Raw genomic sequence first — 13,182 nt, forward strand, 5'->3', positions numbered from 1 at the left:
TCACTGGAGAATTATAGTCGGGCAATATATATAATGTGGAATTTTCCATGGCGTGATTTTGAAAAACGTCAACCTCAAAAGCAATATGAATGGGTTATTCGTAAATGAGAGCAAAACTCCAATAACAGTGTAAGCAACAGAACTACTGTGACTTTTAATAAATAATAATAAATCTGTGCACGATATCACGGCTAGTGCCAGCCTAGTGTGCTAAGTGATTGCTGGTCTATTTTTCATTTGACCGTGGCCTTATCTTGCCAGAGGAGGAAGAAAAATGTTGAAATTCAGTACGTACGCAATCACAGCCACTGTTGGCATTGTCTGGAGCGCGTGCGAAGCAAACTAAACCGAGAGCATGAATCAAATTATGAGACGACAGTAATGTTACCGGTGCCCTGCTGCATTTAAGGAGTATATAATTTCACTTCCAGCATACTGATGAAGTGCTAAGGCCAACGAATGTGCTCCGTTTAAAGTGGTGCTTCCAACGTGCAGTCACCCTTTCCCCTTTCGGTGGGACCCCCGTATGGTTTGGGGCAGCGCACATTGCCTCAATACAAACATTTAAAAAAAAAAAAAATGTTTAAAAAAAATGTTACAAGAAAAATGTAAAAAAAAAAAGGTAAAAAAAAATGTAAAAAAAAAATGTTTTGCCGTTCGAAATTCACCGGAGCACCGGTGGCTGCCACCTGTGCGTGTGGGCCCTGCCAGTTCAGAGAACAAGAGAAGAACAAAGTACATCCACAAAACACTGAACCCAGAGTGGAACCAAACGGTCGTCTACAAGAACATTATGCTCGATGAGGTACGTGTGTCAACACCGAGTGCTGCCCTTGCTCGTTTTAAACATCTACCCGTTTATAAATGAAGAGGTCTTGTTTCTTTTTTTGTTAATTGCTGTTTTATTGGCCCCATTGTGAATTCATCTTTTTTCCTCTTCACAAAATATATATATATACAAGCCCCCACGATAGCTTCGTGGGGGTGATGCACGCCCCTGGAATTGTCCCTCGGGTTCGCGGCAAGCTCTCTAATTTGAGCACGACGCTGAGCCTTTTGGCAGCGTGAAAACATGGAGAACCATTCGTCACGGGACAAACGGCAGCATGTCTGTGACTGCTGGCTCGACCTGCTTGCGAGCCAAAGTGGCGTTTCATTCGTCTCTTCTGGACAAATACTGTCCCAAAACTAATGAAGCCTTCAGCCGGGTTTGAAATAAGCGTTCTACGTGACCCAATGATGTTATTACTCTGAGTATTTGGTGCGGTGAGTGCTGCCACCGAGTACGTGGGTCAGACATCACTTTCAGGGTTTCTCAGAAGTCATTCTGTGATATCCACCTCCACTGAACGTGCTTTGATAACACTGGTCAACACACTATTTCTGGCATAAGGTATTCCAACGGTTTAAAGGTAATTTTGGGGTGCTGATTCCAAATCTGGCATCAGTTTTTGTCTATCACATCAAGTTTTTGAGATATCAAATATTACATTTTCAATAAAAACTGCAGAAGAAAAATCTTAAATAAATGTGGATATCTACATAAAATTATATTATAAACACACTATCCTAAAAATACAGCACCATATTTTAACACTAAAGCAGTCACTGACTCGCAACAACTTGCAATCATAAGTGACAGAGTTAATTTCGGGTAAAATAAATTAAAATGTGGTATGCCGATAGTATAAAAATGAGATGTGATAGAGCAAATCTGAGATCAGATTTGGAATCAGCACCCTGAAATTAGTCTAAAACAGCTGCAAAAGCCCAGGCCAGAAAAACATGTTTTTTTTTGTTGACCAGTGTATTGGGTGATTGTCCTGTTCTGCACGAGTTCCGAATGGATTCTTCCTCACGTGACATTGCACTGATCGCACAATCAGGATCGAATATCAGATGGAAAAGACTTTTCTATTTCCAATACATATGGTGAAATGCATTCAAGCGTAACATGATGATCGGTATCGATAGATGAAGAGTTCTAACGGTGCATGATTAACATTGAAATATCCACGATGGGGTCAATACTCTTTGCGTAATGAGATGCATTCCTACCTCAAATCATGAAGTGTCGGTGCCGTTTGTGTGATCGCAGCTGAAAAGGAAAACGCTGGAGTTTTCTGTCTGGGACTACGATCGATTCTCCTCCAACGATTTCCTGGGCGAGGTATGAGAGTGCTTACTACTGCATTTTTAAGTGGATCAATTTCATCTGTGTCCGTTGCATTTGGAATGTAACGGCTTAATGAAAACCTGTAATTTTGTATATTAAACATGAGCAATGGAAATTATTTGGTAATGTTAGCCGCCGTGGTGTGATGGTTAGCGCACCGGACTTGCAAACCAGAAGTTACGCGGCAGTTGAAACATTAGGAGGAGTTTATTAAATTCTCCTCGCCCCTGTCCACCCAGCTGTATAAATGGGTACACCACCATTACAGTTGATCGGCAGGTCACGTGCGGTCGGATAAAGTGTGGGTACTCTCACCTCTTCCAAAATTCCTGTCCGGTCTAGAAGAGTAGGCCACATACCTTCTTGAGGGGCTCTCTAGAGGACCCTCTAACGGAGACCTTTCCACCAGCAGTGACAACACTAAGCAATTGCAGGGGCTGCACCTGTAACTAGTATTTATAATTGTTCTCTGTGAGCTTTCTCGCCTCCTTCGTAGGAGTGTTGGCGTCGTGAATGTTGATGAACCAATGACAGTCACGCACTAGTCTCTCTGCGTCTAAAACAAGAACAGAATCAAAATGCGATGGCAATTGCAGTAAGCTGGAGCGGCTGCCAGCGCGCAGACGTGTGCGTGCGGTGGGACCTTTTCTTTTGACCTCGGAAAATGCATCCCCGATGCTTTGGTGGCGGTTGCGGTTCAACGAGATTAGCGTCGACCGTAATCGACGTGGCTGTTTCTGAGAGCGACGATTCGCAGTTCACGCGTGGGCGATCATTTTTTTTTTTAAGTCAGGCAATCCAATGTCTGTCAGGTTTTAATTAGGCCCAGAAGCGTGGCTGAGTTTTGTCGAGCACTAAGCCAGGCCGTTTTATTATCACCTGCGAACAGCTCGGCCCAGCGTGGAGTGAATGTTAATTTGTTCGTCGTGCTCAGCGACGCTGATTGTGCACAGAGCCGTCTGCAATAACATGACGTGAACTCGCCTACAGTTGTCCAGTATTCGGTAATTCTTCAGGTGTATGTATGTTAATGACACCAGGTGTATATATATATATATATATGCAGTGGTGAGATGTTAACTACCTCGCCTGGTCTAGCGGAAGTCGTTGATTCAATCCCGACCCTGACGCCTGCTGTATATTTGGAGTTTGCATGTTCTCTCCGTAGTTGCGTGGATTTTCTCCGGTTTCCCCTCCCCCCCCTCCCCAAATTTAAAAAGAGCTACATAGCTCAGTGGGCCTTACTTGGTAATATAAAAAATAGTTTAGTTGATATTGTTATTATATATTAGATGTTTTAAAATCACCATAAACACCTCCCCGCCCACCCCACAACAAGATTTAATACAATATAACAACTTGGGATCACAATTACTGTATTGTTTTAATAATTAGATCACGTTTGTCTTTCTAGCATCTCATTTGTATTGTTTCTCATTTGGCTGTCAGCCAAATTTGTTACATATTCATACAATTTGTCGAATAACTTCCACTCATTATTGCACGCGTGGTGTATTGTTTGCGGCACGGGTGCAGTGGGATGTATGTTAATTGGTGATTTGATTAATTGTTACGTGCCTGTTGTGCTAAGCAATTTAACCGAATTACTAATCTCTGTAATTTTGATTTTCCACGAATCTTCGTATCTAAAACGTCGTACATTTGGTTACTTATTATTGTATTATTGTTTCTATACATCGACCTTGATAGTTAGTGAAGACCCCCCCAAGTCAGATATCAAAGGGTCGAGGTGTTTTCAAGGACACTGATGATGCTGACGATAAAGCGAGTGGCTTCACCCACACCCTGGTTGGCATTCATTACTTTTATACCCCCACAGTAAAATGTTTTTATTAAATATTCCTCCAACGTCTTGGCTTTTATATATAAAAAAAAGCTAACATTAATGGTAATATATTAAGATGCCCGTTGATACATCACCCATTATTGATAATTATCACCCACTTGCTGCCTCAGAAATGAAATGTGTGTGTGCATTAGTCCATTTAAATGAAAGTGCACACTTTGGTCTTGTCATACGTTTACGGCTCGGGCCCAGCTACTGTGGGAAGTCTTTAAATTAATGATGGACACTTCTTAAATGCCTGTTATGATCTCTGCCGACACACACTGATCTCCGTCGTGGCTTTGTACAATGTACAAATGCAAATTCTGTTTTCCCAAAATGCTCATTATAAGCATATTTTGAGTTAACATTTCAGAGCAGGCAATGAAAGGTTGTTGATGGCCCAACAGCGCGCAGCACTGCAGCAAACGTGACCGCACGGAGCTGTTACTGACCTCGCCCAAGGCCCTCCCTGCGGAGCTACCGAATTCCTCTTTTTCCAGTGCACAACAGAGCCAGACCGGCATGGCTCAGGAGGCACCAGGTTGTTTTTTTCCCACTGCAGAAGCCTAGCCATGCCACCGACGTCATATACCGCAAACGAGTCTGAGTCACATGTGGATGACGGGGTAACGCTCTGTCCTAACAGCATACCGACTGACATCACATGCAATAAACTCATCGTTAGACCTGCCCTTAGCCCACCTTAGCCCCGAACCAAATGCAGATGTCTTGTGAGGCCAGCTAGCATATCACGGTGTGGTTCTGGCATGGCTTGCAAAGTGACCAGTGGAAAAATCACGTGCCCACACTGACTTGGCTTGGATGTTCCAGTGGAAATAGGTGTGTATGTATGTTGAACTTCGTATGTGGCCAACCATGCAAATCGGAGGTGTGGGGGAAAGACAACACACTAAACACAAAAAGCAGTTTTCAAACTAGATTTAAAAGTGCATAGCTCCAGTGGCTTCCTCATATCGGAAGGAAGAGCATTCCAGACGGCCACAGAAGCGCATCTGAAAGCGCGCGATGCAGTGAGCATCTTTGTTCGATAGCCAGCCAAAAGCCACTGCTGCGAGGATGACCGGAGTTCACCGAATGGTTTATGCTCCTTGACAAGATCAGCGAGGTATTGCGGTTAATTGTGGCAAACATTGTGTGTGTAATGAATGCGACCTTATAGGTATGCGAGATCCTCCAGGCCCTCGGCTAGAACGCTAGTCGCATGACGTACCCTCGCGATAATTAAGAGTAAATAAATAGTGATTTCCCATCGGTTACTTTGCAAAACATTTTCCGGAGTAATCGATGGCGTGGAGATTGTACGGCGTCGCGCTTTTGACGTTTCGTCTAATTAAAATAAACACATCTCGTGCAACTGATGAGCACGGTTGGCGACGCACGGTGCCAAAAGAAGATCAACGCACGTGCGTACAACTTGACAGCGACGTGCATTTGTAAGCGTCACGTATCGTAAAGGGCGCTGCGAGGGATTGGCAGACGCACGGGGCCGCCGTTGCGATCGCGTTGCGACGCGAGGGCGGCGCGGAGGCCAAAACTCCGCCGCCTGTTCCCGATCGGATCGCGTAGGTGCGCATCGAGCTGTCGGACGTGAGCCACCTGGACGGGGCCCAGCGCTGGTACCCGCTGCGGGAGCAGTCGGAGGGGGGCTCCCCCCCCAAGGCTCCGGGGCCTCAGAGCGGGCTGCCCCCCTCCAAGCAGCCCGTGAGCAAGAGCAAGAGCCACCTGGGAGTGAACGAGGGCACCAAGGGTGAGTGAGGCTCGGCGCGCGTGTGCACAGGCGGCACGGCCTCTCCCCAACACCTGAGCATTGCAGTCCTCACGTGGGCGGTGGCGGTGGAGGTGGGAAACGGTTTGGCACAGTAAGGGGCACGGGTGGTGCATCGGCCAGTCATCTCATGGCACCTGGGTCTGTCCCGTGACCTCCTGCCAGCGGGCGTTCGTCACTTCACGTGGCCTCAACGCGCACATAGCCTGGCACACACGCCGTGGGGACGTCACCGCCACTTAGTGGCGAATGGCGGTTGTTGTTGTTGGGGAGAGGTCATGTAGTTGAATTCCCGCTCACGACCAACACCAGTGACGATTATCTGAATTGGTCATGGGCCTCCCCTAGGTCGACACAGCCTTAAATGAGTACCCAGTCTGGTGTGTAAACATCACCACTGGAAGGACAAAGGCGGCCGGGCGTGGTGTTGGCCATCCACCCCCTCGTGTGCTGTACCGACCTTCATAGGAGCTCGCTAACAGCACTTGCCTCAAAAGTCCGTTCAGGCTATACGGGAATCTTTGTCTTTGGGGTGGTGGAGATAACCTGACAAGAGGTGGGGCTATGCTCTAAAAGGCGTGGATAGACACTTTTTTGCCACGGCCAGACAAGTGCGTGTTGCGCGCAGCAACTACTCGCTAAGATGTGGTGGACAAAGCGGTTGCAGGCTACGATGGTTAAGTTGCACGATTTAAGTCAGTTGTGGACCTGACTAAGTGACGGTCTGTGCGGTGCTCGCACGGCATTAGCGGAGACTCCTCCTGTTGCAGCAAGTTGAAAGCTTCGCTGTTGCGATTAAGCGCACTTCTGGGTTAGAAGGGCATGCTGGCACACGGCGCGAAGTGGCCTTCATCGCGATACGCAGTGCACGGCTAATACCACATGTGTAGCATTTGTACAGATTCATCGCCGAGAAATAAAATATATTTTTTTCCTAAAAATACATTTGCCCTTAGAATTATTTTTTACCCATCATTTATTTTTGTTTGTATATTTCAACGGCTCATTTTCCTGTGAAACCCAAGGGCATTTACGAGTCTCATCTGTCAATGTCAAGGATTAAATGGCCCAAAGTTTTATATATATATATTTTATAACTGTAGGCTTTATTCAGAGCTAGGGCTTGAAGGTTAAAATAAGGCAAGGTGGCATTCAATCTGTGCTCATCCTTTCCCAAATGTATTTTTTACTGCATTGTCTGTTAATTAATGACTACCCGCAATTTGTTGTTGTTGGTGTAATTGTTCTTTTGTTGCCACTTCTCTTTGCCGAATCTTTGTGTCTCACCATAGACTACTGCAGGAATGTTTAGGCTTTGGCTCCCTGAACAATATGGGAATTTCCACTTCGGCACTTGGGAAATCTGGTTCCTCCCTTCGCTTCCCCTTGGTTGACCCTGCCCACCAAGTTGTCTGCACTAGGGAACCACGAGGGGGGTGGGGGGTTTGGGGCAGGTGAGGATGAGGGGTCGGTCACATACCCATGGCTGCATCAGATCGACCGTGACTGTCGTAATTCACGGATACGAAAGGGGGCTCACTTTGGAGGTTTTGCCAGGTGAGACCTTAGGGGTTGGCATCAGAGGGTGGAAGCTGCACTGTCTTGGCATGTGCTCTCACACTTGACTTGAACTGTTACAAGCAACCCGTTGCACGTGGAATGTGAATAGAGTTGCACGTGGAATGTGGCAATTAAATTGTTCTTGACTTAATCAAGAAATGGGGTTGCGATGGGTGGGACGCACAGAGGGTGGAGGAGGCCAGATCAACGCGAAAGACATTGGAGTGGACATCCGGAGGTCAGCAACCAAGGGCAAGACCTACATGCAGGTGGCAGGAGACTGTCAGAGTGGACCCTGAAGGTGTTAACTCGACAACAGCCACAGGATCTAGGGCAGAAGGGACGTTGACGTGCGTTGGCATCAACGGCGTCGGTGACGATGACAGCTTGGCCTAATTCATTGTTTCATTCTAGATTTGAAGCTTTCGTGACTGCAAGGATTCATATTCTTAGGTTTTTTCGGTAAAGTCACGTAGGTAAAAAATTTCAATTAATAAAAGTAAAATAAAATAAAAATCACGACGTTTCGGGGGCAACACAAGCTTCCATCTGAAGACGGAAGCTTGTGTTGCCTCCGAAACGTCGTGATTTTTATTTTATTTTTATTTTACTTTTATTAATTTTAATTTTTTACCTTCGTGACTTTACCGAAAAAACCTAATTCATTGTCTCTATCTAGACATCTTGTGATTTCCCATGACCGCAGTTGCTCCACGTTGAGTTGACCTCCTCCCGTTACCCACCCTCTCCAGAAGCCCCGCGTCCACCAGGCAGCAAGTCTCAGAGCAGCATGGCCGACTCGAGGTCCGGAGTAGGCGGCTCATCCTCCTCCACCACATCCGCGTCAGGGGCAGCGGCCGCAACAGCAGGGGCACCCGGAGGGCATCAGCGACTCTCTCTGTCCGGGCCACCGCAGCAACAACAGCAGCAGCACGCCGGGATGCCCGACTCCAAGTCGTCGTCCGAGGGGCGTCTGCGGACCTCGGCATCGGCCACGTCCTCTCACGCCCCGTCGCGTTCGCAGAGCAAAGGCAGCATCACGCAGAGTCACCTGGAGAGCGCGGGTGCAGCCATCGCCGCCGCAGAGGCCGCCGTGCAGCAGCTCCAGCAACAGCAGCAGCTGCCAAGTAAACGGCGACGCAGACCCTCTACCCAAGCCGCAGAATGAAGTCACGCTCAAATTATTTGTTGTTTTTTTGTTAATTTTTTTTTTACGTTTGTCGTAGGTTTTGTCCGCGTGATTTTTTTTCTTTTTCTTTTACCGTTCGCTCGCATTTTTCCTTCCGTTGCACCGCTCGCTCCACCACCGCCTTGCCTGCTCTTTCGAGTCTTTTCGTTCCCCCTTTGCCGTCAGCGATGCTCGCCGCCGCCGCCAAGGTTGCTGCCGTGCCACGGCTCCCGCATCATGCATTTCTGATGCGTGAAGCAACAGCAGCTGGTGCGGCGTTGAGTCAACGATCAAAGGCACCGGAACGCAATCTGCCATCTTGCTCATTTGTCTAATAATCCTGGCCTCCACCGGCTGAGGTTTTTGTTTTTTATATATTTTTTTTACTGCCTGTTTGCCTCGTTCACTCAGCTGTGGAGTGGCTCCCCCCACCACTGAATAGAAATCTGAGGAAGCCCTCGCTGAAATTTTTGATAATTATTTTATTACTTTAAAAAAAACTTCAAGTGTAAATATGCACGTGTAATATATTAACACCGTTTTTGAAACCAAGCACAACTTTGTAAATGTGTAAGTGCTTCCTCATGTTTCTTTGGCCCTATTATCTGACCTTTGTGTGTTCACCTCTGAATTTCCTGAGATCTTTTCCTGGGCACCAGTAACTTCGTTAAGATTTTCCTATCAAAACAGCCACATGTGTTCGTCTTTTTTGAGATTCAGATTTTTTGTTTAACTATTTCATTAATTTTAGTTGATCATGAAAGCATGTTTATTTACGTCCCGTCTCATCAAATCTTTTCCCTTGATATTTCACTGTTCCTGCCATCAAGATGTCCTTGCAATCTGTCAATTGTAAAAAAAAAAACCTTGTTATTGGATAAGCAATGTTATTCAAAACATTTTAACAAAAAAAATATATACTTAATGGCAAGCTGTGCACTAGTTTGAAACTTACATAGCCACAAATTTATCCTTCATGGGTTTAGATTTCTCTCTCCAATTTATAATGCAAGCATAAATCCATAAGCACACATCATCTCTACTTATCACGCATTATTGTGGCATAATATAGCTAATTGTGAAGCAGTTAAATTGTAATACTTAAGCTGATTGCAAGTAAATATTATTTTTTTCCATTTAATCATCTGGTTATTCACAGTTTTACATCCAAGTTTATTTTTTTTATGTGAATCATCATCCTTTGCAGCAGTTAACAGATCTGATGAGCATGTGTCTTGAAAAGAACCGCAATTTGTTGCGCCATTAATTGCTGTATAGCTAATTAATTTTTATTTGCAGTGTTATCTTGATTTGACGCAGCTTCTTGTATGCCGGCTTATCTGCTTAATGGCTTTACTGACTGATAGCTTGTTTAACAACAGGTTATTCTCACAATATTTAATGCAATATTACTTCGGCGTTTACCAATAATATAACAACGTTTGGCTCATAAGTGCAAAATTATCCGTTCTACATTACCAGTGATAATAATAAAAAAATGTTTTTATTATATGTATATTAAACTCAAGTTAGTTGACAAACACGATGCAGTAAAAAAGATAAACATGATGCAATAAATATCGACACAATGTGAAGGAATCGTGAACGATTACGGTCTAATAATCAGTTCTGTTAACTAATTCTGTCAGATTTTGATTTTTTTTTTCAGTTAATTTTTTTCAAAATCATCACTAGTTGAGTGACTTCATTTGAGAAGACGACGAAAAAATGAAAACGAGAATCAGAAAAAAAAAACCGACGGAACAAAAGCAAAGTAAATAAAAGCACACCCGCGGGGGGCTCTCTCGCTTTTCACTTTTCGCTTTGCTCCCAGCGGCTAAGCCATCTAAAGCCCCAAATAATGTGAAGAAGCACAGACACAGCATAGCCGGTGTGCTGCCGCCGGTGAGGAAGAGCGGGCCGAGCGGGCCGTCCGGACCGCCGGACGGGGTCGTCCCAGAGCCCGGGGACGCCGCGGCGCAGCTCGTCATCCGCAAGGTGCAATCGGACAGCCCCGCCAAGTCCGACAGAAGTGAGCTGCGCTCGGCAAAAACCACTGGGGGGCCACGCGATTGTGACGTAGGCAATTCAGCTATAGCTGTGTAATTCCCCCCTTCCCTCCCCTCCCCCATGTGTATCTCCTAATACTTGTAGATTTGAAGCTTTCGTGACTGCAAGGATTCATATTCTTAGGTTTTTTCGGTAAAGTCACGTAGGTAAAAAAATTAATAAAAATAAAATAAAAATCACGAAGTTTCAGAGGCAACAGCAACATTGTTTAACACTGTCTGTTGCGCGCCAAGTCGATTTTAATGATTATTATCTCTATTAAAAAAAACTACATAATTGAGCCATTCCCTGAGTGTTCATGCCGATGCAGTTGAAATAATTCTACATTTCAAAGGGCCCCCTCCTCCGCACTAGCCACACAAGTTACAAGAGCTGGGGTTATTGGAAAGAGGGCCACTAATTGACCCAAAAAGTGTGCCCTCGATACCTGGTCATGATTTGACAGCCTCGACAAAGGAGGGAACCCTAAAGCTGCGACGATCCATCTCAAGCCACCCAGTGACTGCACATTGTTAAGCAGCTTCGTCAGGAAGTGCTAAGAATCAGTGTCGTTAAACATCAAACGGTTGAAAAGACACCCTATACATATGCTGCACCTTTGTGTAATGACATCTTGCTGATTGGATCGTTAATGTACGTCAATGGTAAAGGGCGATTGTGACGGAAGTGGGGGAGAAACGCCTCTCGCTCAGAATCAGACTTTTTGTTCTTACTGAAGGGATGCGATGAGCTACAAAGCTTGTTTTCGCCAATGGCCAGTTGGGGCCGGTGTTAGAAAGTTACAACAACGATCGATACAAAAAAACACCATTAGAGTGCAAAAGTATAGGAAAGGTAAGCCAACCGCAAGAAAACGATACTTTTTATTTTACCAGGTAAAGTTCACTAAGCTATTAGCTTCATTTTCACCCATTTAAAGCCACTTTCAGCCGATATTAATCTTAATTTTCCACCTTTAAATGCATCAATGTTATTGAGAAACAAACCTCGCTTTGTGCGAATATTTAGCTTATTAACTGCAAACTTATGGGTGTTTGGTGCTGTTGCCGTTCCACTGTAACTGAAACAATTTGAAAACGACACTCCTGAATTGATGCTGTCAGTGGATTCGTATAAGTGTTCTGGTTCGTGTTGTAGCAAATACGCAAGTCACAGAAATAATTTGCCTTCGCTTCTCCACACCCGAATCTTATTATTTCATCTGATAATCGCCTAATGTTCCACACACTTCCTACGGAATACTGTAATGGACCAACATTTTTTAGTGTTTCAAAACCAACATTTTAAATTCCAGATCATGCATGCATAATTATAAAAACTTACCAGATAGACTTTACTCATCCGTAGCCTTCAAAAAATATGCTATTAGCTAAATAAATCAATATTTGCATATATGAACCTTATGGCGGTACCCCGTGGTACCATTGTACCCCGGCTCTCGCATAATGTCCGTGATGCAGTCATTTTTAGTCTGTTAATGGTCGGCGATGCAGCAATTGACTCATCTCGACGAGCTGTACACGATGCACCACGATGGTGCGTACCGCGAGCATTCAGGGTTTCGGCACAATCGTCCTCGCTGCATTTCGATATCGTGGAGTGGCACCGATGTCGGATTGATTGGTACCTCAGTCGCTGAGTTAAGTAACACCCCTGGACAAAAATAGTGTCCCAGAAATAAAATATGTAATTGCCTCGGCCATTTTGTATTATTTGGTACCCCGGGGTTACCGCCATCATGATAAAATGAAGGCGTTGGTCTTTTCTCGGACAATAATTGCACAACGATATTCACAATGACCGGGCATCGATGCCATAGCCTGTGACCACCAAGCAGGGTTGAGCCTGGATAGCCCTTGGACGGGTGACCCCCATGCATACCAAGGTTGTTCTAGATAGCTGCGTGGTTACGAGGTCGTCAGCAGAAGACAGTGCAGCTAAATACATTATTAAGTCGTACCTCTATGTTCCCACCTTCACAAGTCCCGCACTGACCCAGCATGGTGACGTGTCGTCAAATAAACTCCCCCAACCCACACGGCGTGGGGAGGCGCTCATCCACCAGTGGATTGGCACTGATACGATACATGCTATACTAGGGATATGGTTATCACAGCGTTGGGATACTTGGGGGATTGGTTATTACCGAATCTTCCGTGTGGTAGCCGTGATAATGTCTGTGTTTTTGCTCTTGGTTCCTCCAAAGGTCGACACAAAGTGCCGGGAGAAATTGTATTAACTGTGGTTAATCTGGAGGTCAACGCTGGCACCAACACTGACACTGGAAACAAAAAAAACCCTCCTTTTACTAACAGCCAAACTTGATTGTAAATCAGTGTTGGCTCACTCTGATAAAATGTTCTGTATAAAGTGCAAAGAAATGTATATTGTAGTAAATTGCCATCGACGTCTGCTACAATGAATTATTATTATATGTTATGTGATGCTAGCCTACATGGCACGAAAGGGAAAAAGTGCGACACACTCGCACAATGCGTGTGCTCAAGGGGGCACCAATCGTTTAGAAATAAAATCTTCTCACAACCGCAGCCAACGTATCTCCTTTGTGAGAC

At 45.2% G+C, this 13,182-nt stretch overlaps 1 protein-coding gene across 6 annotated transcripts in view; it reads left to right on the top strand.

The window, feature by feature from the left end:
* Positions 1-13,182, top strand: part of PCLO (piccolo presynaptic cytomatrix protein) — a 192,046-nt gene that overhangs the window by 153,535 nt on the left and 25,329 nt on the right. For all 6 annotated transcript variants that reach the window (XM_078860930.1, XM_078860933.1, XM_078860932.1 and 3 more), the window contains 5 exons: positions 712-805; positions 2,099-2,170; positions 5,613-5,793; positions 8,124-8,498; positions 10,374-10,571. In XM_078860930.1, the coding sequence (XP_078717056.1) occupies positions 712-805; positions 2,099-2,170; positions 5,613-5,793; positions 8,124-8,498; positions 10,374-10,571 (920 nt within the window). The remainder of the gene's footprint in view (positions 1-711; positions 806-2,098; positions 2,171-5,612; positions 5,794-8,123; positions 8,499-10,373; positions 10,572-13,182) is intronic.

The sequence above is a fragment of the Lampetra fluviatilis genome, chromosome 11 (assembly GCF_964198595.1).
Source record: "Lampetra fluviatilis chromosome 11, kcLamFluv1.1, whole genome shotgun sequence".
In the NCBI taxonomy this organism is placed as follows: Eukaryota; Metazoa; Chordata; class Hyperoartia; order Petromyzontiformes; family Petromyzontidae; genus Lampetra; species Lampetra fluviatilis.